The sequence below is a fragment of the Monodelphis domestica genome, chromosome 5 (assembly GCF_027887165.1).
Source record: "Monodelphis domestica isolate mMonDom1 chromosome 5, mMonDom1.pri, whole genome shotgun sequence".
Classification (NCBI taxonomy): domain Eukaryota; kingdom Metazoa; phylum Chordata; class Mammalia; order Didelphimorphia; family Didelphidae; genus Monodelphis; species Monodelphis domestica.
In genome coordinates, this window is record NC_077231.1 from 136,100,808 (window position 1) to 136,114,385 (window position 13,578).

The 13,578-nt window shown below is 35.7% G+C and overlaps 1 protein-coding gene across 2 annotated transcripts in view; it reads right to left on the minus strand.

Annotated features, from left to right (window-relative positions):
- Window positions 1-13,578, minus strand: part of BCAT1 (branched chain amino acid transaminase 1) — a 95,197-nt gene that overhangs the window by 69,716 nt on the left and 11,903 nt on the right. For both annotated transcript variants that reach the window (XM_007503520.3, XM_016425866.2), the window contains exon 3: window positions 1,370-1,570. In XM_007503520.3, coding sequence (XP_007503582.2) covers window positions 1,370-1,570 — 201 coding nt within the window. The remainder of the gene's footprint in view (window positions 1-1,369; window positions 1,571-13,578) is intronic.

Here is a 13,578-nt window from a genome sequence, read left to right on the forward strand (position 1 = left end):
GGTCAGAAGGTGCTTTCAATATAACTGTTATGCCCCAACCCAACAGGTTTCAATATTTTTGACTTGTCAATCCACAATAAATATCTTACTTGACTTAACAATGGAAGTTTATTAAAAGCATATACTATACCAAACCTTGGATATATAAAAACAGTAATGAACAGACTCTATCAAGGAGCATATATTCTATCAGGAAAAAAAACAGGCACATAAAAAAAGCAAGACAAACTATGTGAAAAATAAATACAAAGTGACTTAAGAAGAATAGATATGAGCAATTGTGGGAAATTGGAAAAAGATTCATGAACTGCTTTGAAGGAAACAAGGTAAAGGAGTGCATTCCAGGCATAAAGGGAGATTTATGCAACATCCCAGAGATAAGAAACAATCTGTTCCACTTTTCTATGCACCTCCATTGGCTCCCTCCATTCTCCATATGTTTAGACTACTATTATGTAGATATAGTAGGCAACAAAACTATTCCAGACCCATTCAAAGTCATGCTGGGATCAGAACTGTCAGCAGTGAATATGCACATATAGGATAAATGAGTCTCTGAAGGGACAACTTAATTCAACCACAGATGCTGGTAGGAAGGGACCCACTCTCTAATGAGATTCCTATTAAAGTTAATTTTTAAAAAAGCTTAGAATATTTAAATTTCTTAGTAGGCCAACTGCCCAATACTTAGTTATCTTGTGCTCATTTTTTTTTCCACCAAAGTATTTCAGGCAAAATTTTTCTTCAACACTCCCAATATATTCATATTTCAAAGGAAATAATGGAAAAGTAAAAACACAACATGCATATACATATTCATACAAATGAGCACAAACAAATATACATACTCACAACTGTGTCATAATGATACTAAGGAGAAAAATTCCTTTCTCAAACCTTTATGCTTATAGACTTGTAAACATGCCTAAAGGGCATTAAATTAAATGCCTCTTTTAACATGAATATAAATGCTATTACTAGTAATAAAAGTATATAGCTCACTTTGAAATCCAACCATACTATTTGACTTTTATTTCTCCAGAGTAGTAATGGACTGAAAGGCTAAATGGTTTGACAAAATGTTAATTACTGGATTTTGGTTAGGTAAATTTATATAAGAAATAACCTTTTCATTTGCTTTGAATTATTCTTTCAATACTTCTTTACATAATATGATTATATAAAGAACAAGTAATGTCTTTCTCAATCTATCTGTAAATATAAATATATATATATACACATCCCCCCATAATCCTCATAAAATAAATGAGATTTTTTTTAAAAACCTATCACACATACACTATTTTAGTGCACATAATGCACTGAAAATAAAGTTAAATGTGCATGTCTTAAATAATACATTACTTACTTCAACTGCATAGTGAAGAGCAGATGAACCAGGATGTAATGACAAGTTCTCAAGAGGCTTAATTTGGGGCTTTTCCCAACCAAAATTCAAAGACCATTCCACTGTCAACATGTGATCCGTGAAAACAGTCCCAAACACAAGGTTATTTGGGTCTGGTTTTTCTTTTAAAATGGTTGCTGGTGTGATGATTAGATCTTTAGCCTAAAAGGAAAAACAAACAAACAAACAAACAAATAAATAAATAAATAAGGCATTTGTCATCATCACCATCTAATAAAATTTGCTGAGTGGCACAATCGCACATAATGGACTTCTCTACTAGCAGCAAGGCAGTGATCCAGGACAATTCTGAGGGAGAAAGAACACCATCCACATCCAGAGAAAGAACTGTGGGTGTAGAAACAGAAGAAAAACATTTTCCTGATCACATGATTTGATGGGGACATGACTGGGGATGTAGACTCTAAATGATTACTCTATTGCAAATATCAATATTAGTGAAATAGGTCTTGCTCAATGAAAAATTTAAAACCCAGTGGAATTGCTCATTGGCTATAGGGGTGGGCGGAAGAGGTAAGGGAAAGAACAGAATCCTGTAACCATGGAAAAATATTCTTAATTTAGTTAATTAATTGGTTTTTGAAAAGTTGCTGAAAAATTCATGAGACATATACCTAGAACTGGTAGAGGCCAATTAAAGTAGATGAATGAAGGAAACTGTAGCTAAATGGAAAGATGGTTCTCAAAATCTACTTAGAGAGAGACTGGAAAGGAGTTGGTAAAGTTGATTTTATTGTACCCTCAAAAGGCAACAAAAAACATGATTTCAAGGGACAGTAGGTAATCTATTATAGTGCTCACAAGAAATGTTTTTTTAAAGACTTCCATGAAATTATAAGCTTATCCAATTATCTGTTGCTGAGGATAAAGGATGTAAAGAAATTCTGTGAAGAAACTTGATTAGACACTCCAAACTAAATTGATCAACCAATAAATAATTTATTTAGTACCCATCATATATAAGGTTATGGTAGACACTGGGAATGCAAGGACAAAAAGGAAATAGACCCTGTTTTCAAGGAGCTTCCATTCTATCAGTGGAGAAAGAACATTCAAATACAAGTAAATGGTGTAAGCAAAGTAAAAACAAGGTAATTTTGAGAGGAAGGTACTAGCAGCTGGAGAAGTTATGAAAGATTAGATGCAGGAGATTGCACTTAGAACTCTAGTTTCCTTCAGACTTTAGCTTTAAGATGAAGAGATGATAAAAGAATGAATTACAGGCTCAGAGCCTCACCAATCAAATACAAATGTTCTAATTTGGTATTTAGAATTCTCCATAATATAGCCCCTTGGTGATGGTATTGAATCTTCTTAATTTTATTATCCTTCACACATTCTATATTCCAGCAACATTGGTGGTAGAGGAGGAAGAAAGCCACCCAGCTCCTGAGAAAGGGATGCAGAAGAACACTGGCCTCTAGAGGATACCACTGGGCTTTTTTGCCCCCCAGCACATAGCAACAGATAGATCCTTAATGAATGCTTACTGAATTCATTGGATTGGGTTAGGCTGAATTCCACTGACATTTCCTACCAAGTTATAAAAGTTCTGGGCTATAAAAGTTCTGGGCATAGAAACAAACATGGTCTGTTCATTTGTCTGTTATCTGAGGACCAATCTAGTTAAATTGAAGAAACTCATCAACTGCTTAGATGTTGACTATGCTGTTGATTACTGAAAAGAGTACTGAATTAAAATATCAAAAGATCTGAGTTAGAACCCTATCTCTGCCATTTATCAACTCTGTTATCTTGAACAAAATAATTAACCTCTCTGAGTCTGTTTCTTCATCTGTAGAATGAGGTCAATAATACCTGTAGTCAATCAACAAGCATTTATTAATTCCTTACTATATGCCAGGCATTATGTTAAGGGCCTGAGAATACAAAGAAAAGATCATATTCTAATGGGAGAGATAAAAAAAAAAAACACAAAATACACACATACACAAACCTACAAATAAATACATATCTACCCAGATTATGACATATAAACATATTTTATATATATGTACATATATATATATACACACTTGTGTATTTGTACAAATAATTGAAGAGCATTTCAGAGGGAAGGCACTAGAAGTGAGGGTGGAATATCCAAGAAAACTCTGTTGGATGTCCAGATGGAACTATCTATCCCAGAAAGCCCTTGTAAGGAAAATATTCCATAAAGTACAAAGTACTATAGATATGTGAGCTATCATAGTAAATACAAAACTTTGTTGATTCACTGTTAATAGTTGCTTATGAAATAGGTATTTATTAACTGATTTTATAAGCTATTTTCATTGTTTACTAAAATATTTTTTTTATATTTAAAATTCATTCCAACAATTTGATGTTACTATCATGATTTCATAGCATTCTTCTTTTCCTTCATCTCTTCCCCCAAAGATTTTGTATATGACATATGTGTACAAATATGTTCACATGTATATATTTGTGTTATCTGCATTTACATATATAAAATCAGGTCATTTGTTTTGAAATTTTGAAGAAAATTTCTATCTTCCTCAGGGAATACTTGAAAATACTTCCCTGTTCATATCTTTTGACCATTTCTCAATTAAGGAATAGCACTTATTTTTATAAATTTGACTTAGTTACCTATACATTTGAGAAGCAAGGTCATCTTCAGGAAAATTTTCTGTAAAAATGTATTATATCACTTCATAATCTAAGGTACTTTTAAGTAAAATATAGCATCTTAAGTCTATTTTTGCTTTTGTTTTGTTTGATATCATGACAAGCTACCCCTGATTTTTTACATAGGCTGAAGCATAATAGATTCTGCTCTACTCCCCTTTATTTTAACTCTTTATGTGTCTATTTAGTATGTCTCTTATAAACAACTTATTGTTATATTCTGGCTTCTAATCTATTCTGCTTTCAGTTTCCATTTTATGGGTGAGGTGGTCATTTTCATATTCACAATTATGATTATTAATTGTATATTTATTCCCTTTTTTTGTCTTTTTATCTTTCTAGTTTGTCCCTCCTAAAAAGCCTATTCTGCTTCCAACAACTGCCTCCCTTAATTGGCCGTCCCTTTGTATCATGTCCCTCCATCTCACTTAACTCCTCCCTTCTCCTGTTTCCATATTAATTCAGATAAATTTCTGACAGATACTAAAATATGTGTATATATTCTTCCCTTTTTGAACCAATTCCATAAAAGTGAGATTCAAGCATTGTCTGCAACTTCTCCATATTAGGATCCAATGTAAAAACTCCTCTTAGACACTTCTTTTATGAGATAATTTCCCATTCAATCTGTCCTTTCCCCCTTTTCCAGGCCATCCCTCTTTCTCATCCCTTCATTTTTTTAGACCATCCCAACATACTTAACTCATATCCATGCCCTCTATCCATGAAGACTCCTAACTGCCCTAATAATGCTAAAGGTCTTAGTAGTTCTATTATCATTTTCCCACATAGGGATGTAAACATTTTAATTTTATTGAGTTCTTTTCATGATTTCTCTTTCATGTTTATCTTTTGATGCTTCTCTAAGTTTGTGTTTGAATGAAAAATGTTCTATTCAGCTCTAGTCTTTTCTTTCAGAATGCTTTAGTCTTCTATTTCAGTAACCACTCATTCCCCTCCCTCCCCCAAATTATTATTCTGTTTTGCTGGCCAGTTTATTCTTGGATGTAACCCTTACTTCTTTGTCTTCTGGAATACCATATTCTAAAATTTGATTAGCAGCATTATTTTATTATTTTTTTAACCCTTACTTTTCATCTTGGAATCAATACTGTGTATTGGTTCCAAGGCAGAAGAGCAATAAGGGCTAGGCAATGGGGGTCAAGTGATTTGCCCAGGGTCACACAGCTAGAAGTGTCTGAGGTTGGATTTCAACCTAGGACCTCCCATCTCTAGGCCTGGCTCTTAATCCACTAGGCTTTAAAGTTGTTTGGAAATGAAATGAATGAAGGGAGAGTTCAGCTGGGCTGCTGCCTCTACCATCATGGATCCTATTCTCTATTTTGTTTTCATTACATAAAGGAATGTTGCATTTGCTCCTAAAGCTCATTGTAATTATTTAAAACTGAAGGGATTACATTGTCAAAGCACCTTACATCATAGCAACTGGACCTATAGAACGGTGCTACAAAAACAGATTTTTTTCAGTACAAAAATATCTTTCAAAAACACTCATGATTATAGACTTATTCCATTTTTTTTTTGTTTGTATCACACATCTACCTGACCACTTTTTCAGGATCATGGGCAATATCCAAGATGTAGCAGCTTCAAAATTTCCCTGGTGATTTTAAATAAAATGTTAATATTTCAGAAAGGCAACATGGATGGAGTAAATGCCATGTCAGTAATATCAAGACAACCTGAATTCAAGTATGTTCTCTCACACATTCTAGCTGCAGAACCACAGATAAATCACTTAGTTATTCTACAAGGTGAGAGCTATACTGGAGGAGGAAGTTTCCTATCAACAGGTATTCCTTATACCAATAAAATTGCAAATCTACACCCCAACAAATAACATACCTTAAATGACAGTCCTTTTGAATGTGCTTATATTCATTTTAAAGTGCATTTTTCTAAATATAAAGCTGGCTCCTACAAATCTAAAACATAGACTGATTAAACTGATAATAAATGCAAGTGACAGAATATATAGTCATTGGAATGTATGTATTTTGCTTATGTGGTATTACAGTGATTCCTATTATTTTAATGTATATAAGATTGGCTAAAAGGTTTAATTGTCATATTCATTCTAACTTGGCATTAACACTAATATGGACAACAAGAAGGAAAGGGTGAGGTTCAATCTAGACCTGGGAGAGGATTTTGTGATGAAAATCCCTATTCACTTCACATTTAACTCAAGTCAGTGAACTGCAACTTGCTAACAATAAAAATGCCAGATCAGTTCTAAAATGAAATAGATTTGAAAAGTTGCTCTCAACCCAAAAAGGGCCTCAGTATGTAATACTCATCGTGGCAGTGAACAATATTAGAGAGAAACAAAAACCCTAATGGCCATTCAATATGCCTCAGGGAAAAAAAAAAGGATGAGACATAGTAGAAACCACACATTTACCCAAGGCAAATGTTTGCCAGGAAGTTGCATAATAAAATAAAGATGTCCTTCTAAACAATCCCTGGCTGCACTTTCATTTATTAATCTATTTTTAACAATGATTTTTTATTGACTCCTATGGACCTTTTTTTATTCCAATTCATTTCTTGTCACCTAGAAATGTAGCTAAAATCTAATTTTTTAAAAAATATAAGCCTTGCATTTCTATAAAGCCTAATTTTTTCTTATCAAATGTCAATTTGATATTCACCTTGATGTAGTATTTACTTTTAAACAAAGCATTTATTTTCTCTTTTTCCCAAGTCTGTCCATTACCCTTTAACATTTTACTTGGATAAATCTCATCAGATGCTCACAATATTTAATTGCAAGCACTTAAAAGTATTTACTATTTCAGTCCTCTATTGAATCAAGGACCTCATTGATGTCTATGTTGCCTCAATGAAAGTACTTTGAAATGAAATCATGATTCCTCTGTAATAATAATCCAAGTATTACCAATTAAGCAACCAAGTAGTTACAAAAAGTTTACTAGGTGCCAAGTAGTGTGGAAGGTGTTTAGGATATGAATACAAGCAATGAAACATCTTAACACATGCAAATTTCTTTCTAATGATGGATGAGAGGGAGGGAGGGAGGGAGGGAGGAGGGAGAAACACAATTAATTTTCTATTTATTATTTTTTTTTTTAAAGTGTGCCAGAGACAGAGACTGAGAGAGAAAGAAGCACAAGAGGAAGGGAGGAAACAAGGAAACAAGTATTTATTAAGGACCCATTATGGGAAAAGAACTATACTAAATGTTTTATAAATGTTATCTTACTTGATCCTCACAACATTCCTGGGAGGCAGGTGCTATTGCCACTCCCATTTTGCAATTGGAATCAATGCAAGCAGAGGTGAAGTTCTTTCTCTACCTAGAATCTCACATAGCTCCTAAGTGTCTGAGGTCATATTTGAACATATTCCTGGCTAGTCCCAGAGTTCTATCCGCATCCACTGCACCATCTATCTACCTTCCCCTAGAATATTGCTGAAGTGATTGGACAGCATTTTTTTTAACCCTATCTTCAATACTGAGTCAACACTGTGTTTTGGTTCCAAGGCAGAAGAGTGGTAAGGGCTAGACAAAGGAGGTTAAATGATTTGCCCAGGGTCACACAGCTAGGAAGTATCTTGAGACTAGATTTCAACCCAGGACCTTGTCTCTAGGTCTGGCTCTCAATCCAGTTATCTAGCTGCCTCTGACTGGATAGCCTTTTGCTTTGATCTGTGGTTGTTCAGTCTTTTGGGTCATGTCCAACTATTCATGACCCCACTTGGGTTTTTCTTAGCTCTCTTATTATTTGGGGGTTTTTTATCCTCTTTTGGAGTTCTTCCAGAAGTTCATTTTGCACCTGACATCCATTCACATTTTCCTTTGAGGCCTCCCACATTTCCATTTTGGCATTGCTGTCCTCTTCTGCACCTGCATTTTGGCCTTTCCAGGCTCAAGCTTTTTCTGTGTCTTTCACTCATTTGGGGGGACTTTTTTCACAACCTTGCCTATGTATTGAAGCTCTACTCCACTCCTGAGAAGGAGCAATTACTGTCATAAGCTTATACTGTGGTCTATTTTCTGTTGCCTGGGGTCTGCCTGGCTGCCTCTTGGGTCCCTGTAGTGAACACATCTCAGAGGTGGCCTGGCTAGTCAGTTGTTCAGTCCAGATGCAGCTTGCCTTGGACACAGTTCAGTTCTGCCCTCTCCCGGCTCAGGGGTACAGTGCTGAACTATATCCCTCCCCCATCCATTTGCACTGGATCTTGCCTCACTTCTACCCCAGCATGTGGATGGCATTCTCCCCTCCTACCAGAGCAAGATTGGCTCTCTTTGCTGTCTCTCCACAGTGTTCTGGGATGGAGTCCTGCTTCCCTTGATCTTTGTTTTTTTGTGGTTTGTAGTTAGTTTACCAAGTTCTTTACTCTATCTTTATCCTTCCTGGGAGTGGAAATCCATGGGATTTTCTTAGCAAAGATCATGGAGTAGTTTGTCATTTCTTTCTCCAGTGTATTAAGGCAAATTGAGGTTAAGTGATTTGCCTAGGGTTTAAGGCTATATTTGAACTCAGTTTGACTCCAGGCCCAGCACTCTATCCACTAGGGTCACCAAGCTGGCTCTAGTTTGGGGGGATTTTTTTGTATTTACAATATAAATATCCAAATGTTGGGTACCATAAAGAAGAAAATTCTGTTGTAGATCTTCCATAAACTGGAATTCACAATGCTGTTGTAGAGAAATAACAGCAAAGCAAGTTATAGGAATAGCCTAGGATGCTGAAAAATTGATTACTGTCTGGCAAATCTTATTAGGTTCTTTTGATCCAAATTCATTGAATTTCATGCAGCAGTGACAATGAGGACTAAAGGTACAGAGTATCCAGCTCTGCTGAACAGTAATCCCAGGTAACAATTATATTCTAGTATTTTTTGTAAAGAAAATCTGAAGTATAAAATTTTAGAGCCTATTATCATCATACTGGACACTATTATATAAAAAAACAATTATCAAAGTAGTTATAATAAAGGATCTTTAATCATGGTCAGAAAAAAATACAATCTAGCTTCCTCTATAATACTATGCACCATGGTCCTTGGGGCCTCAGATGATCCACAGACAGAGGGGTGATTAAATAGTCTTTTGGAAGAGGGGAAGCAATAGCCAGGTAATGAGTTCACAGAAGCTTGGACAAGACACAATAGCCAGAGGGTAGGGTGGTTAGGAGTAGGCTTCTTGGTCTTTAGATGTGATAGTCCTCTTTAAATTCAATTCTCAAGTAAAGGAGGCTGGTTCCTGGGAAAGAGGCAAGACTAGTTCATTGCCAATTCAGTCATTATCTGTGTTTTGAGTTCTTTATTTTAATACTCTGGGAAAGAGTCAGTCAGAAGAATCTCTACAAATTAGGTTCTCAGCAGCAAGTTGGCACAGTGGATAGAGTGCCAGGCTTAGAGACAGGAGTTCAAATCCAGGCTCCTGCCTAACTCTGTGACTCGGGACAAATCACTTAACCCTATTTGCCTCAGTTTCCCCATCTGTAAAATGAACTAGAGAAGGAAATAGGAAATCATTCCAGTATCTTTGCCAAGGGTCCCAGTGAGTCCAGGCACAACTGAAACAAATGAACAACAAAAATCAGAAAACTAGCTTCAGTTTCTTCATCTGAAAAATGAGGTTAGACATCTTACCTCTGAGTTCCCTTTTGGCTTTAGATATATGAACTTATGATTCTGTAACTTTAGGTTTCATGTATCAGAGATCATGGAAATCACCACTGAAAGTAGTCTGTTACACAATGAAATAAAGACTCTTTACAAAGCACAGCTAACAGTTTCCTCTGACAAAAGCATCATCAATGGAAATAAATTACATATTGCAAAGGCTATCCTTTCTCCCCGGATAGATGACTAAGGGAAAGGCCAGCTACAGAGGGGTTTTATAGGAAAGAGATGCTAACCAAGAAAATGGGAAATGATCTATGTGTGGCTTGTAAAATTTGAAAACATTTGCATGCTCCAATAGGGAAAAACAGTAAAATAAAGTTTTTGAGAAACAGAACAAAGCAGGAGAATTAAACAATCAGGAAAAAATGAAGATAGGAGGCTTAAAAAGCCTTGTGGCACTGAAAAAGCACCCAGAGATGATGAGCCATCAGAAAAAGCAGGATTTTGAGTAATTTATTGGAAAAACATCAAGACATAAGACAAAAATTCTTCTTGACCTTAGCTTGAGCCCAACTAAATTTACTATTGTTAAGTTACAGTTTTCTACAAATCCCTGAAGAGAAATGTATTCTCAGCTGACTTTGGGTCAGGTATGATTTCTTTTTGCATCCTTCACTGTATATCTAAAACCCATTCCAAGTTTTTGAAGCCTAGTGAGTTTGAAGGCTTAAAAAGGCACTGATATATTCTAAAGAAATTCCTAGGTTTCACATGGATAGGAGAAGCAGTAGAGATAAATGATTTTTTTAATGTACCTCAAGATAAATTCATACAAAATAGGATAAACATTCTGGAGTATAATGAAGGTGAGAATTTGATTTGTCTATGAATATGTTAGAAGAGTTTTGCTTGACTTCTTTTCATAATGTGAATATGGGTAGGAAGGAGGAACTAGAAATGAAGTTGCCAAAAAAAGAAAAAAAAGGATTTTTGCAACATTTTTTTTACATGTACAGAAGAAAGCAAAAGGAAGGTCAGAAGAAAACGAAGACAAGCAGGTCAGGCAGCTTTGAAAGTTACATGCTATATTTATTATGCACTTTAAAATAAAAGCAAGAGATACAAAATAAATGTGTGCAGTTGTATGTACAACTCTTTTTTTCCGCTGTTCCCCTACAAGTATAGAAATGTTAATTTTAATTATTAAGTTCAAATAAATTCTTAAGTCAAAGAAAATTTTATAAATACATCTAGGCCCATCTTGTTCATGAATGTAAATAAGGGTTGCAATAATGAACCTAAAATTTCATCTGGTTTTATTGATTTTTTTTTCATTCTGACACAGCAGATGTATATCATGGAATACCCTCTCCACCACTAAAACCAAAGTACATTACCCTTAAGCAAGTAAATAAAACAACCTAAATTTGATGTATTGTTACTATGCTGTAAGAAATGACAAATGTCTTTCTGGTGAAACCAGGAAATCATTATTTATAATGACCACAATAATGTAAAAGAAGAAATAACACTAAACTCATATAATTACAATGCTCAAATTTAGCAATGATAAATGGATAAGAATTTGCTCCTCCCTCTGAACTATGGGAACTTGTGTGCCAAAAAAAAAAAACAACTATTAATAATTTTTAAATGATGTTGATCTCAAAGAACAAATGATGAAACATATTACTTTCCCCTGTCTTCAATGGAAGGGCAGGGATTCTAGGTCAGAATGTTACATTCACAGCCAAGGTCACAATATTGATTGGTTTTACTTAATTGGTTTTGTTACAAGCTCCCTTCAGTTCTGGAGGTGAAAGAGGAAAGGCTTCAGAACTGTATGTAAAAGCATCAGTGAAATGCTTTTTTTAAAAAAAATATTAAGTAATGGAAATTGCATACTTTGTCTTTTTATAATATTCTCTGTGCCATTACTGGTACTGTCTCCTGTCCATAAATGAGATTAATTCTCTATTCTCCTCTGATTTTTACATTTAAAATTATTTCTATACTTGGAAATCATTGTTGTATACAGCATAAGGTGTTAATCTAATCTTTTTCTGATAATTTGCAATCCAATTTTTGCAATAGTTTCTGTACTACCACCACTATAACAAAAGCCCACCCTTCTGCAAAAGTTTTTTTCTCTTCCAGAGGTATATTTGATGCCACTGTCTTATTCTTTTCTTATATTCCAACAGTGACTTTCAAATCTATTCTTTTCTAGTCACCAACATTATTGCTTCATCCTCCTCTCAGCAGAGCACCTCATCTCATACATACTTCACTGAAAAAATTTGGGACATCTGTCACATGTTCCCTCTCCTTACCCATTCAACACTTCCAAAACTTCAGCATCCTTCTACACTCTCTCCTCCTTAGCTGTAGTTTCAGAGAATGTGGCCCTTATCTTTGCCAATAATAAGTCCTCTATTTGTGCCCATGATTCTGTTCTCTCCCCTAGGTCTTGATCACCTCCTCTCACCCTCAAAGGATGACTCCTCCTTACCCACTGGTTCTTTCTCTACAGTCCAGGTCTCCCATACCTTAAAGAAAAGACAATCATCCCCTCAAACTGTAGTATTTTTTAGCCTTTCTGCCTTATCACATCTAATTTACTATAAAAAGCTGTCCAGACTTCTTCTCCCTTGTTTACCTCCCATTCATTTGCAGTATCTTTGTCAGGAAAGTTTCCCTGAAACAGCTCTCTCCAAGACTGCCAATAATCTGTTTCTATATTCAAGGTCTTTTCTGGGCCTCTCTGAAGCATGTGATATTGCTGAGCATGCCCCACGTCTGAACATTCTCTCCTCCCTGGACTTTTGTGTGACTAATTTGTTATGGTTCTCTTCCTACCATTCCTTCCTCCTTCAGGTTCATCAACCATGTCCTGCCTCCATGCCTGGGTATATCACAGCATTCTATCAAATCCACCTCCTCAACATCTCTTGCATTTTTTCCCTTCCACTCACACTACAGGCACTTTAGTCCCAATCCTCTTCACTCTTCCGCTAGACTCATTGTATTAGAGTCCTATGTAGGCTCTATACATTTCTCTTCATCCTTCAAATTATCTTCCACACAGCAGCCAAATTCATATTCCCCCATTGTCACAAAGCTAAAATACTCTTGAATTTTTTTAAAACCAGTACCTTCTATCTTAGAATCAATACTGTGTATTGGTTCCAAGGCAGAAGAAAAAAATGGCTAGGCAATGAGTTATGTGACTTGCCCAGGGTTGCACAGTGAAGAAGTATCTGAGACCACATTTGAACCCAGGACTTCTGGTGTCTAAGTCTGGCTTTCAATCCACTGAGCCACCTAGCTGCTCCTAACATGAAATTTAAAAGCCCTTCACAGTCTGACTTCAATCTATCCTTCCAGGCCAAATACAGTCCTCATAATTTACTTGTTCCTCCCCATACTTGACATTTTTATTCCTACCTCCCTGTTTGTTTTTTGCAATCTGATCCTTGGGCTTGTAATATTCTTACTTCCTATCTCCACCTCTTAGAACTATATTCTATTCATATTTATATGTAAACATGCTGTATCCCTCAATAAGAACACTCCCCTTGAGAGCATTCTGAAAGCAGTCTGACTTTTATAGCTGTAATCACAATAATCTAGCACAGTGATGGCAAAACTTTTAGAGACCAAGTACCCAAACATGCCACATGTGATCACCCCCTACCTTACTCCAGACAGGGGAGGGAGCTCCCAAAGCACTCCCATTGGACTGTTGGGCAGAGGGACAGGACATGTAATCAATGTCCTCAGGCACATGTGGAAAAGGGTAAGGGAGCAGCCCCCTCCAGCACACTCTGGCACATGTACCATAGGTTCACCAACACAGGTTTAGCACACAGTAG